Source organism: Eubalaena glacialis, chromosome 10 (assembly GCF_028564815.1).
Source record: "Eubalaena glacialis isolate mEubGla1 chromosome 10, mEubGla1.1.hap2.+ XY, whole genome shotgun sequence".
Classification (NCBI taxonomy): Eukaryota; Metazoa; Chordata; class Mammalia; order Artiodactyla; family Balaenidae; genus Eubalaena; species Eubalaena glacialis.
In genome coordinates, this window is record NC_083725.1 from 12,076,832 (window position 1) to 12,091,466 (window position 14,635).

General features: G+C 37.2%; 1 protein-coding gene across 1 annotated transcript in view; it reads right to left on the reverse strand.

Moving 5' to 3' along the window:
• TBCEL (tubulin folding cofactor E like) overlaps positions 1 to 14,635 on the reverse strand; it is a 70,107-nt gene that overhangs the window by 34,714 nt on the left and 20,758 nt on the right. Inside the window, exons 2-5 of the mRNA XM_061203304.1 lie at positions 14,455 to 14,604; positions 10,859 to 10,998; positions 4,764 to 4,945; positions 3,202 to 3,458 (exon numbers count right to left, since the gene is read on the reverse strand). Coding sequence (XP_061059287.1) covers positions 3,202 to 3,458; positions 4,764 to 4,945; positions 10,859 to 10,998; positions 14,455 to 14,587 — 712 coding nt within the window. The 5' untranslated portion in view covers positions 14,588 to 14,604. The remainder of the gene's footprint in view (positions 1 to 3,201; positions 3,459 to 4,763; positions 4,946 to 10,858; positions 10,999 to 14,454; positions 14,605 to 14,635) is intronic.

Genomic DNA, 14,635 nt, shown 5'->3' on the forward strand with positions numbered 1-14,635 from the left:
GAGAAGATAAACATAGCAAAAAAATTTATTTCCATTAATAGGTTCTGAAATGTTAAAATGATCATAAACTAGTTAGAGATCCTGAAATTTTTCTTTGTCCAAGGAAAGAATGGAATAAAAACTTCCCTGTAACCTCTCTTACCCCTGTGATCTCAGTGCTCGAGGGAGCCCCTTTACTCTCCAACATCCACTCATCTACTGATTCTCCACCCAAATGGCTGGTAAAGGGGGTCACTGGTGGTTTAATAAGCAGGATGGATGCCATGATTACATAATTGAAAAAGTGATGTGATCAACTCTTTCATCAGACAGAGACTCAGAGAACATAACTGTTGATCAGAGTGGACACTGCCAGAGTAAATGTCTACCTAACAAACACTAAAATGGGCAAGGTCAATAGAATCCAAAACTAAATATCATCTTTCAACTGTCCTCATTTTGGGGACAGGGAAAACAGTTTCAACATTTAGAACAAACAAACAAAATCAAAAACAAAAAAACTGAACCCTTGGGTAGGAAAACATGAAACAAATTAAGATTGTTCAGACCTAAAAGGAAGCTCTTCCTATAGCTGTGAACAAATGTATCATCCAAGTCAAGTCAATACTTGGCACTGGTAGGAAAAATATCCCTGTAATAATGAAGCTGGTCAGTTTTACAACACATTAAATCCATTGCAGAAAACAACGTAGTCCCTTCCTATTTCTATCAAACTTCAGCAAGGGTAAAGGCAGAGGAGCAGTTTGTGAGGACCCTGGTGCAAAACCATCCCAGGTCACTGTCCTCTTCCCTTCAGAATGGCATTGCCATCTAGGAGGAAGAATCGAGTTAGCTCAAGGGATGTCAAGTTGTGAAATAAACAGCTTCCTTAGGCAAATCACTTGTTTTTAAGACTTAATTCCCGCCCTTATAATCTCTGTGGCGGAATAAACAGTTTATGTTTTTTCAGTTATAGGCCAGAATTATTTTTACTTAGGTAGTTGTTTTAAAAATAGGCTGAAAGACAATACCAAGAGAATGAGAAGAAAATCCATACACTGGGAGAATACATTTGCTAAAGGCATACTGATAAAATATACAAAGAACCCTTAAAACTCAACAACAGGAAAATGAACAATCCGATTAAAAAATGGGTGGAAAACCTGAACAGACACCTCGCCAGAGAAGATGTACAGATGGCAAGTAAAGCATATGAGAAGATGTTCCACATCATATGCCATCAGGAAAATGCAATTAAAACAACAATGAGATGCCACTATACACCTATTAGAATGGCCAAAGGCCAAAACACTCACAGCACCAAATGCTGTCAAGGATGTGAAGCAACATAAATGTAGAAAGGGACAATAGAAAAAAAATCAGGTGCAGGTAAGAGGGTTGTTGTAGACTAAGAGAGTACATTTTATCTGTTAAAGATACATACTGAAGATTTTAAGGCTGAAATTACATGATTGCTGAGATTTGCTTTTAAAATATTCCCCCCAAAGGAAAAACAGTATGGGGGATAAATACAGGAAGCAAGATGCTGATAAATGTTGAAACTGAAAAAAAAAAAAAAAAAAAAAGGATGTGGAGCAACAGGAAGTCTCACCCATTGCTGGTGCAATGCAAAATGATACAGCCACTTTGGAAAAGAGTTTGGCGGCTTATTACAAAACTACACGTACTCTTACCATATGATCTACCAACTGCACTCTTTGTTATTCACCCAAATGAACTGAAAACTTATGTCCACACAAAAACCTGCACATGGAGGTTTACAGCAGCTTTATTAATTAAACTAACACTTGGAAGCAATCATGATGTCCTTCAGTCTGCGAGTGGATAAATAAACTGTGGTACATCCAGACAATGGAATATTATTTAGTGCTAAAAAAGGAACATTTAAATACGTAATACCAAGAGAAAGAAGCCAATCTGAAAAGGCTACATATTGTATGATTCCAACTATATGACATTCTGGAAGAGGCAAAACTATGGAGACAGCAGAAAGATAAGTGGTTGCCAGGGATTAGGGGGGAGGGAGGGATGAATAGGCACAGAAGATGGTTTGGGCAGTAAACTATATATTATGTACAATACTACAATGTGTGTCATTACAGATTTGTCCAAACCCACAGAATGTACAACACCAAGGGTGAGCCCTAATGTACACCATGGCCTTTGGATGATGACATGTCAAGGCAGGTAAACTGAAAGGTGTCACTTAGGTGCTGGGATGTTGATAGCGGGGGAGGTTGTTCCCATGTAGGGCGGGGAGTATACGGGAGCTCTGTGTACTCTCTGCTCTGTTTTGCTGTGAATATAAAGACTCTAAAAAATAATTAATTAATTTTAAAAAAGAGGCTAAAATATTCATTCCTGTGATATACAGAATCAGATGGCAACAAACTGGTAATCAATTATATGTAAACACTAGAAAAGGAAAGTGAGAATTTGAAAGCCATAGCAGGTTGGGATTCCTCAACCTAAATCCAGACAAAACAGTCTAGTCTGTAATTCTCTGTACTCTTTTTACCCTGCTTTTTACTATCCAATTCATCAATTTCATTTCACTCTTTTCATAGCATGACCCCTTTAATATACAAAATATTAATAGCTAATATAATGCTATGCCAAACAAATATTTGATAAATACTGATATTTATCAGGGCATTTATGGAAATGAATGCCTTAAATTTAGCTAATCATTAGGCATCTGCAGGCTTCCCTGGTGGCGCAGTGGTTAAGAATCCGCCTGCCGATGCAGGGGACACAGGTTCGAGCTCTGGTCCGGGAAGATCCCACATGCCGCGGAGCAACTAAGCCCGTGCGCCACAACTACTGAGCCTGTGCTCTAGAGCCCGCGAGCCACAACTACTGAGCCTGCGAGCCACAGCTACGGAAGCCCATACGCCTAGAGCCCGAGCTCCACAACAAGAGAAGCCACCACAATGAGAAGCCCGCGCACCGCAGCAAAGAGTAGCCCCCGCTCACCGCAACCAGAGAAAGTCCGTGCGCAGCAACGAAGACCCAACGCAGCCAAAAATAAATAAATTAAATAAATAAATTTATTTAAAAAAAATAGGCATCTGCATGTCACTTTTGAAATTCATCCTGTAAGAAGGCAGAGCTGTGACTGACAGAAATACACTTTCACTGTATTTCATGCATAAGTTCAGATCAATCTGCATGTAGAATGAGAACAGGCCTGTTCCTCACCTGCCTTGTGGAGGCTGATGGATCGCAGATTAGGAAACAACCTAGCCAATGAATCATCAGGCTCCTCAATAGCATTCAAATGGTTGTTGGCCAGGACGAGGGTATCCAGTGAAGGAAACATAACTCCTAACTTGCGTATTTCAGTCCAGTCTTGGAGGTTATTGTCTGTTATATGTAGTAGCTTAAGAGAAGGACAGCAAATAGAAGGACAAGACACTGTTTCATAGTCATTAAGGCACAGGAAGAGCTCTTCCAAACTGCAGAGAAAAAAGGAAATATTTCATTGTTTAAAGCAGTTAAGTTTCTACTCTGCACCTATTTTCAGTCATTCAATAAATAAGCGCCTACTATGTATGAGACTCTGCTAGGTGTTGTAGAGAAAATTATAAAGATGTCTTTCTGAAGCTTAAAATACAGCTGGGAAGACAAAACCTAAAACACATAAAACAGCAGAGAATGATAAAACCCAGTACTAAATTAATTTTGTGCTTAAGTAAATAAGTGCTAAATGAAGCAGCACTAACTGTAAGTACAACAGTACTTCATATAGGAATAGGATTGAAATTGTGGTTGGGATAGTCAGGAAAGGATGCATGGCCTTGAAGGAGGGGTAGACTTGGGTAAATTGAGAGGACATAGAAGGAAATTCTAGAAACAACATGAACAAGTATTTAGAAAAAGAAATAATAACTATCATTTATTGAATTCCTACCCTGTGTCAGGTCCTGTGCAGGTGCTTTATAGACTGTACTTCTATTTCTGCAATTTTATAGACAATTATGTTCATTTTATAGACAAAAGCTTATCAAAGGTCATAAGGATAGTAAGTGGAACTGAGATTTAAAAGCTCATTCCATGCCATGCTAGATGTTGCATGCAGTGAGAAAACCAATCTCATTAGAGGGAAAGTGAGAAACTAAGAGGGAATAAGTAAGTTGAGACCAGATTCTGAAAGGCTTTCATAATTTCCATATTTAGACAGTCAAGGAGACTACAGCTTCATATATTTCTTTAAACTACTTCCTTTTAATATTTATGTGCATATACAAAGATAGATACAAACAAAACATAACAGAGCATTTCTAAGCTGACAAACAGAAGTATAATTTCCTGCTTAAATTATTGAAAGGAATACTAGGTCCATTTTCCCATCATGCAAGCTAGGCACTTAATCATCTGAGTGTTAATATATTTTAGAGACACTATGATTTTGTTTTCCTCCCAAAGAAAAGTGCTAAGGCAAAATTCTGGAATCAGGTAATCAGAAGATTAAAATGGAAAAAGGCTGGGTTGATCTCGAAACGATAAGTGCTTCTCAGGGATATCTTCTCGCCAAAGGATGACATATCCCATGTCTTGGTGCTACCCAACACTGAACAAGTATTCCAATGAAAATGCTACTAGATTACCCTCACAGCCTCATTTAATTACTTCATTTTTCTAACCTCATTCTCCATTCAATCTGCAGTTCTAGTATTTCTGAGATGGGAGACCAGCAGTAACTCTATGTACTAACACAGACGGCAACATGGCTCCCTCTCCATCATGCTCTCTGGGCTTACTCTGGTAACTCCTGCAGTATCGTGTGGACTGTCTCCCAAGAAGCTTTGCTGTTGTTGAGAACAAGTTTTCGAACCCTGGAGAAGGACCCAGCACATGTTCTTTCTAAAACCGATAAATTCAGAGGGTTGGAACTCAGGTTTAGAAACTCCAACTGGGGAACATTTGACACAATTTTACTGACCTGTGGAGAAAAAAAGGAAAAGCATATCAGGCAGTAATCAGAGCTTTTAAACAACAATCATACTCAAGAAAACCTAAGTGAGTGGGTCTCCAGGCAAAGGGCCATTTACATTATGGAGTCCTATTTAGTGATGGTACCCACAGAGAGGCATAAATAATTGCAACAAATCATGGCAAATAATTTAATCTCTTTCTATGAAATAGTAGCATAACTGAAAATTAATGGTAGAAAAGAAAAATTTTCCATGTTACCTTTGGCAAAGTTTTTGATTCTACTCTGTATAATATTCTCTTGATATCACTACATGATATTTTGGAGAAAAGATCATTTAGATGACATTTTAGGCTACAAGTTTTAAAGAGCTGGGATTGGGTCATGTACAGTAATTCTCTTTGAATATCTCCTTCCTTCCATCCGCAGTAGAATATTAAGGCTAACTGAAGGTTTATTAAAGACTACATGGTAACAATTCAGGTATTCAAAATTGATCACATAGTCACAATCACTTGGAAAACAGTTTTGGCTTGGTTCAAAGATGCACCAAACTTTAAAATATATTTACTCAGAAATAAAAAGCATCCGTAACTATATTACAAAGGAGAAAACATGATCATCAACTTAATGATTTAGCTAGCAACTTGGTAGACAGAAAAAAAAAAGGAAATGAGCTTTACTGATTACTGACCTTAACTATTTGCTCTGCATTGTACTAGGTTTTTAAAATATAACTTATTTCACTAAATTCTCAAAACAACTTGCAAGATAACTAATATTCTTTTATTTTAATAAATGAGGAAACTGAGGCTCGGAGATGTTAAATAATTTGAGTAAGGTTTCAGAGTCACTAAAGCCAAATCTAGGATTTAAAAATCAGAGCCATTGTTCTTTCCAATATACCACAACAAGTAAATCATAAATATAACCAGAAAAAATGAAGAACTAGCTTAAACAAGTATGATATAAACACCAGAAGCCCAGTAAATGTATTAAGCATCAATCAGCCAGGCGACATGGTAACTAAAAGTTATGAGAAAAGGAGTAGAACAGAATAGTTAGGATTGGTTTTAGAATCAGAAAACCTGGACTCAAAGCGGGTTCTAACACTTCCTAGCTGTGTGGTTTGACAAGTTACTTAACCTTTCCACATCTCAGTTTCCTTATTTGTAAACTAGAGAAAACAGTTCCCACCTATTTTACAGTACTGTTGGTAGGATTAGATGAGATACATGTGTAAAGCACTTAACAGTGATTGGTACATATTTTAGAAACTTGTTTCCTTACCTACTGCCCAAGAGAATGTACAAGCAGGGATAGTACTTACCTGGTTCACTACTGCAAAGTGGGCACTTAATGTTTGTTGATTAAATTAATGGCACAAAACCATTTAATAAATGTAACTATGACTAATAGGATATGTACAGTATGAACCAGTATCTCAACCCTGATTATATGTCATATCACATTTATTTAAATATGTCATATTTAAAATCATTAGTAGAATTTAAAAAATATACTGATTCCCAGGAGCCACCATAAACTATTGAATCAGAAGCTTCACAGGTGGGACAAGCTTCATGGTTGGGACCTGGATACTTGTTTCTTTTCAGAGCTCCATAGGTAATGACAAAAATGTATCCAGTGTCGAGGACTATAGGGAGAACGAAAAGGGAGTCTGTACTTTACATTAGGTCTGTGTACTATGTACTGTACAGTTTAGGAGCTCTAAAATCAGTGAGAAGTAAATTAATTCCAAGGAGGTTCGGAGAAGTATGTCAGAGGGAATGGTCTTCACACACACTAGTTCATCTATTCTAACACACCCTCTGAAGTAGTACCGTATTTATTTTCATTTTATAAATGAATAACTAAGCTATCTTTCAGAGGAAAATACACTAGGTTTCAGTTTAAAATGTAAGAGATTCATACCAGTCAGCATATATTCTCCTGTTTGGTCTCTTCTGAGACCAAATGGTAATAACAAGTATTTGTGTGATATACAGCTAGGATCTGGAGTTTAGTGTGTGGCCACAACACAGCTAAACAGTCCACACAAGGACCAATCCTTCACTGCAGTCTACCACCTGGATACCAATATATGAAGGCCTTTCATACATAAGATGATGACTAGCTATGCTTCACCTCTTTTAAGGGCCAAAAAAAGATGAAAAGGAATTGTGCTCCAACTACAGCATGGAGAATAACTGCTAATTATAGTACAACCCCAGTTAAGTAAACAACACATAAACCTTTGCTAACCACAACCCTTCATATTTTATTTTTGTAATAAAGAAGAAAACATCCCCCAAAGTGGATACTATCAGAGTCTTTGAGGCAATTTCTGAAAGAATTCCCAAGGCTAGCAGATCCATGATGTGATCTTCTTCACAGTCTGCATCTGCACTACTGTCCAATGAGAATAAAGATTTAAAATAATGACTCATTAGCCCTAGAATATCCTAAAAAAGATGAAATTGGACTACAGTTTAATGATCCAAGCAGGAAAAATAATATATGTTAGAAGTCAATATTTTCTTTAAAAGGTTAAAATTAAAAAGGATTTTGTGTAACCTTAAATTAATGATAAGATTCTGGAAAATATTGTATTCATTACACAGGTAAATTTATTCATGGTAGAAAATGTCTTAATAGTAAAGGCTATTATTATTCAGTGAGTGTCTAGGGCAGTATACTGACTTCTCTCTTTTAAATTCTAAAAATAAAGACTCTTCTAGCTGGAGTGAGTTCAGGACACTCATGTGCAGAAACATGGAGATGAACTCAGATCACCTTTTAGATCTCCGAAACTCTATGATTTAATAGGGGACCCTCTACTCTGACTTTGGAAAAGGAAGAAACTAAAGTTTTAAGAAAAACGGGGAAAGGGTAGTAAGATGACAATCTGTAATTCATACCCAAGCTATTCTCTATCTCACCCATGGTGAATTCCTCCCTCCTCTCAACTGCTTAGTGTAATGTCTTTTATAAAATGGTTTTGATAAGGAAAGGAGGAAAAAAGAGGGACCTTGGGAAAAGTCAGACAAAAATCTGCTTAGCCAAAAAATTCAAATCAAATGCTAAAAAAATGCGTCATTTTCTTTTTTTATACATAGAGGCCCAGTTTTAGATGGACGGAGACAAATCTTTGCCTCTCCCCAAAGTATTACACTTCTCACTCATATTTATATTAGTCTCTGAATATAAAGCAGCCAGTAGTTTAAACTATAAAAGAAGATACTCATAACATTAGTGATCATTCAAAAACACGAAAAGAACCAACTAGATTATTCTGTTCCACGTTGGTATATCAAATACTGGCTGAAATAAACTTGGTTAATGGCCAGGGACAAATGATCTTCTGGGTAATCAAATACATGGGTTGCAATGGGTTGAAATGTAATGTCTTAAAACTGTGACCTATGAGGCATTTTGCAGCTTGGCAAAGAGTTTAATCAATCCTAAAGATCAATATTCTTTCATTGTCAGTACTTCTGCCACCTCTCTGTGTTCTGATATACATTCTAGAAGATTGGGATCAACTACAGTTAAGGCTAAGGACAAAATATAAAGGAATGATGAAAACAAAAATAAATGGAAACCTGAAAGGTAGCAGCAACAAACATTCATTTGAAAACTGCCTAAAATCAGACTATAGGGCACTTACAGGAATATACAAACCGAGCACCAATAGAGTACAAATAAACATGTGACCCTCTGGCTGTATCTGTCAATGTGAGCTGGAAAATTTTCAGTGGAGACCTTTGTCTAAGCAGAGAAAAGGCTGAATTACCTAGCGTAAACTCTCTGTTCTGATCCATGGTGACACACATTGTTCTTCTGAGGTAGCAACTATATCACTAGTAAACTGTTTCTACCAGTTAGCAAAAGCTTATGTATGTGGTCAAAGTATAGGTCAAAGTACAAAGCACAACACCTTTATGAGATTTTTACTCCCAAAGAAATAAATTTAGGGGAATCAGCCTGTGAACATAGGAGCTGAAATGATTCAGGGTAAGAGTTGGTCTGACTTGTCACCCATGCAGGTCAAAAATCTCACCAGAGGTTCAGCAGGACTATTGAGGGAACTGTGGAGAAGGAGGACTAACAAGGTAGTTCTTTTTGCATCTGTGCAGTGTGGACAGAGCATGCGTGTCAATTAAGCATCTCAAAGGACCCAGAAGGCACAGACTGTAATTCGTTGAACAGTGAACTATAATAGTTGTTTGGATAAGTAAATCAATCAATAATTACATGGACAAATAGAGATTGTTTCTTGGAACAGCCAAGTAAATCTGTATATATTAACACATGACTTAGAAATCAAGTGACGTGCATCTCAAAGAATTTTGGTAAACATCTTAATAAAAATAGGAAATATATCTGGTAGCACAGATACCAGATTAAACAAGACTATGAAATAGACGAATATAAGAAAAGCTAAAGAAAAATGGGCTATAGATCGATTTTTCTTAAACAAGAAAGCTGTCTTAGAATCCGTATCACATTTAATATCTACCAAATGTCTCGATGATTAATTTTATCAACAGTCCTGTCTTATGGATGATAAAGGATTAAGTGAATGTCTTAAGATCACAGGAAAAGTTAGAACAAGTGGGCCTGATCAAACCTGAAGATACAATCATTTATTCATTAAGGCATTCAGCAAACATTTGAATGCCTAGAATGCCAGTGCTGATGATAAAAAACAAAACCCTGAATAAGCTCATGGTCTAGTAGGAAAACTGTCAAGTAAGCAAGTGATTGTGCTACAATGTAATGAATCCCTTTATAGCAACATGATACAGGTGTTAGGATAATCTAATTCTGCCTGAGTGAGAGTCAGGGAAAGTTTGAGAGGAACAGCAACTTGGGCCAAGTCTTGAAAGATACACAGGAAGCAACTGGGTAGACAGAGGAGAAAGAGAACAGTAGATTTAGAATGAATAAAAGCAAGGAAGCTTTTCATGTCCAGATTTATCATGAGCTGCAAGAAAAGCACATGGCTAAAGATGGAGATAAAACTCTAGAAATAGCAAAGGGCCGCATGATAGAGGGTCACACTTAGAGAGTTCAGACCATAGTTTGGAGGTGGTGAAAAGCAGCTAAGGGACTTGAAGCAGGAGAGTTTCACAATCACACTTCATTTATTAAAAGGAGTCTGGTAGCACCGTAGAAGGTTAGCTTACAGGAAGCAGAGTAAAACCAGAGTCAGGAAAACCCACTAGGACACTTTTCCAAACAGGAAATAAGAACCTAAATTAAGGCAGGAAATTAAGTAGGAAGAACTATTTCTCTCTTATTCTTAAGGCTAGCTTCTATCAGGTCATGTTATAATCAGGTAGGTAATGTTATATATAATAATAAGAGAAAATGTCGTAATACTTTTATTTGTGCAAGTTGGTTTAGAGTTACTCTGAGGTCAAAGGCATCAGTTATGTCAAATTACCAGTGCAACTTAAAATAAGGAAAAGTTCTAAAAGATTTGGAATAAATTTCAGTAACAAGAATAAATATTTTTATAACCTTAGTTTCGAGCTCCAGTAATTTTTATGTCAATTTATAGTAATAAATGTTGAAGTAGTAGCAGAGAATGGGCACAGGATGTGTCACCTAGTGAAATAGTAGAGCATTTAATGCACTGTTAGCAATCTAAACCTCTGTGGTCTTATTAACCTCTTGACGCCTGGAATAAAGTTCCTCAGTGCTTTTCACATTAATGAAAAACAAATCAGCAATAACAAAGTTCATTGAAAAATCACCATAGAAACAGTTGAAGCAGTCAGTTATTTCTCTTGAGACATACAGAGAAGAATCTCAAGTGAGAACCAGAATTCAGCAGCATACGTAACAACATAAACAATAATACAGTGAGTTATTGCTGCACTTCAGCAAAATGCAGCAGTATAAAAACTTTACCTCGTGCCAGTCTTCGAGTTTGTTGTCAGAAAGATCTAGTTCTGACACATGAGCACAGAAGGCAGCAATTTCTTTTTCATCTCCTGCACAGGTTATTCCACAGCTGTTCAACACCAGTACACTTGGGAGGTTGAGGCGATCTGAATCATGGGAGAAACAAAATACTTTCTACGTCAGCCTAATTCTTGTCTACATACATTCAGCCACCAGGAATCAAAATCAAATTGTGTGAAATTACACAAGGACCTTGAAAATACAAGATATGCTGGGATCCAAGGGTACTGAATTCTAAGGGGAGACAGCCAAATATGGACCAGGAGGAGATCAGAAGTACTAGACCAGTACCCCCAAAAAGTCCTGGAGGCTTCACCTCCTGGCAGCATTGTTTATCTCAACTACCAACAACAGAACCATCATCCATGCTGTCACCTTATCATGTGACACTAGATCCATGTGATTCATGTCAGCGCTACCACTGTGTTCTTATTGGCCTCAATTCTTTCTTTTTTTAATTTAGTTCAAAAGTATCATTCTGGATAGCTCTTTTCTCTCTGTCTGATTTGTATTTTCACTTTTTGTTGCCTTTGGAAATTATCTCAAACCATTAGACAGTCTATCTGCTAAACCACTTCTGTTCTTCAAGTTCATATCACTCAAGGAATCTTCCTCGCTTACGTGGATCCATTTAAAAATCTATATCTTTCTCCCATACTTGTCCATCAATCATTCCCCTTTCATATCCATGTAGAATTTGTCCCTTATGAAAATTAGACTTTTAAAAATATATAATTATAATGAGAGAAAATGTTTTAGAGTCTTAAACCATTCAATGAATTCAGTCAAACTATTGCTTGTTCAAAAATATGTCAATACCACCTCAATAAAGCAAATATCAAAATAAAGTGATTCACATGAATTTAAAAAAAAATATGTCAATAAAATCACTCTTCCTATCTCTAATAAAAAGGATAAATACGAGAATTCAACCACTCTTTTCCCACTTGGTATAAAGCCAAGGCTCACAAAAGTATATTTCATTAATGGAAACCTCAAATAATATGAACTTTCAACTTAGTACTTTTCACAGAATCAATTTTCTCAGAATGGGAGTGGATCCTGAAAAAAATGACCAAGTAAGAAGTCCGCTTCTTTCTGCTGTTTCAGTTTATATGGATTGATAAGATAGTTGCATTGAGAAATAATAAACATTCAGTAACCTTTGGACACAGGAACTAAAACACTGTTCAATATTAATCTCCCATAACTACAAAGAATACTTCCAATAAGTTAATTACAACATTAAGCTAAAATGCAAACCAAAAACACACCTTGCACGTTTCTAGTTGTAGATCTTTGCTCACATAATAATCTCCCTCCTAGAATGTCTTTATCTCCTCTCTAATCAAATTCTACATTCTTGAAGGGTTAGTCCAAATCTCATAGCTTTGAACCCTTTCTTTTTGTTTTTTTTTGGTGTGTCTTTTTTTTTTTTTTTAACATCTTTATTGAAGTATAATTGCTTTACAATGGTTAGTTTCTGCTTTATAACAAAGTGAATCAGTTACACATATACATATGTTCCCATATCTCTTCCCTCTTGCATCTCCCTCCCTCCCACCCTCCCCATCCCACCCCTCTAGGTGGTCACAAAGCACCGAGCTGATCTCCCTGTGCTATGCGGCTGCTTCCCACTAGCTATCTATTTTACATTTGGTAGTGTATATATGTCCATGACACTCTCTCACCCTGTCACATCTCACCCCTCCTCCTCCCCATATCCTCAAGTCCATTCTCTAGTAGGTCTGTGTCTTTATTCCCGTCTTGCCACTAGGTTCTTCATGGCATTTTTTTTTTTTTCCTTAGATTCCATATATATGTGTTAGCATACTGTATTTGTTTTTCTCTTTCTGACTTACTTCACTCTGTATGACAGACTCTAACTCCATCCACCTCATTACAAGTACCTCCATTTCATTTCTTTTTATGGCTGAGTAATATTCCATTGTATATATGTGCCACATCTTCTTTATCCATTCATCCGATGATGGACACTTAGGTTGCTTCCATGTCCTGGCTATTGTAAATAGAGCTGCAATGAACATTTTGGTACATGACTCTTTTTGAACTATGGTTTTCTCAGGGTATATGCCCAGTAGTGGGATTGCTGGGTCGTATGGTAGTTCTATTTGTAGTTTTTTAAGGAACCTCCATACTGTTCTCCATAGTGGCTGTATCAATTTACATTCCCACCAACAGTGCAAGAGTGTTCCCTTTCCTCCACACCCTCTCCAGCATTTATTGTTTCTAGATTTTTTGATGATGGCCATTCTGACCGGTGTGAGATGATACCTCATTGTAGTATTTTTTTTTTTTTTTTTAACTTTTGCGTTTATTTAATTAATTAATTTATTTATTTATGGCTGTGTTGGGTCTTCGTTTCTGTGCGAGGGCTTTCTCTAGTTGTGGCAAGTGGGGGCCACTCTTCATCGCGGTGCACAGGCCTCTCATTATCGCGGCCTCTCTTGTTGCGGAGCACAGGCTCCAGACGCGCAGGCTCAGTAACTGTGGCTCACGGGCCTAGTTGCTCCGCGGCATGTGGGATCTTCCCAGACCAGGGCTCGAACCCGTGTCCTCTGCATTGGCAGGCAGATTCTCAACCACTGCGCCACCAGGGAAGCCCCCCTCATTGTAGTTTTGATTTGCATTTCTCTAATGATTAATGATGTTGAGCATTCTTTCATGTGTCTGTTGGCAATCTGTATATCTTCTTTGGAGAAATGTCTATTTAGGTCTTCTGCCCATTTTTGGATTGGGTTGTTCGTTTTTTTGTTATTGAGCTGCATGAGCTGCTTGTAAATCTTGGAGATTAATCCTTTGTCAGTTGCTTCATTTGCAAATATTTTCTCCCATTCTGAGGGTTGTCTTTTGGTCTTGTTTATGGTTTCCTTTGCTGTGCAAAAGCTTTTAAGTTTCATTAGGTCCCATTTGTTTATCTGTGTTTTTATTTCCATTTCTCTAGGAGCTGGGTCAAAAAGAATCTTGCTGTGATTTATGTCATAGAGTGTTCTGCCTATGTTTTCCTCTAAGAGTTTGATAGTGTCTGGCCTTACACTTAGGTCTTTAATCCATTTTGAGTTTATTTTTGTGTATGGTGTCAGGGAGTTGAACCCTTTCTTGATCATATAAATTAACTCTCTAAATTTCTTTCCCAATCACTGTGCCATTCATTTGACTCAACATAAACTACCTTGTGTTATTATATATTTTTGTAAATGTGAATATGTTGTAATCCAATAAGCTGTAAGGTCACTGAGGGCACAGGCCAGCTTGTACCATCTGCACCCTCTAAGTTCCTTGAAATATTATCACTCAAATATTGCTCTCACCCTATGAGTGCAACTAAAATACCTTTTGGCCAATCTGCAGGAAAATAAATCCTTTCAGGTTTTCAAAAAAACTGAACTCATAGCAAGGGAGAAAGACTATTCAACTCATAATTCAAAATAAAGGGAATCATTTGCAAATAAGGCAATATTCTGGTTTAATGTCCTAAGTAAGCTCCAGTAAATAAATGTTTTAGGCCCCATCTTTCTTACCTTTCATAGGAGAGCCCTGAGGTGTGGCTGGGACATGGACTCCCATCCCAGGACCACGGCGGTAAGGAAAGTTTTCAGGACTATATTTTTCACATAATACTTGCATAAAACTCCTCCCACTAGGTTGATCCATCTTCCTTTCCTAAAATTCTACAAGAAACCAAGAAATCGTCAAAATTTA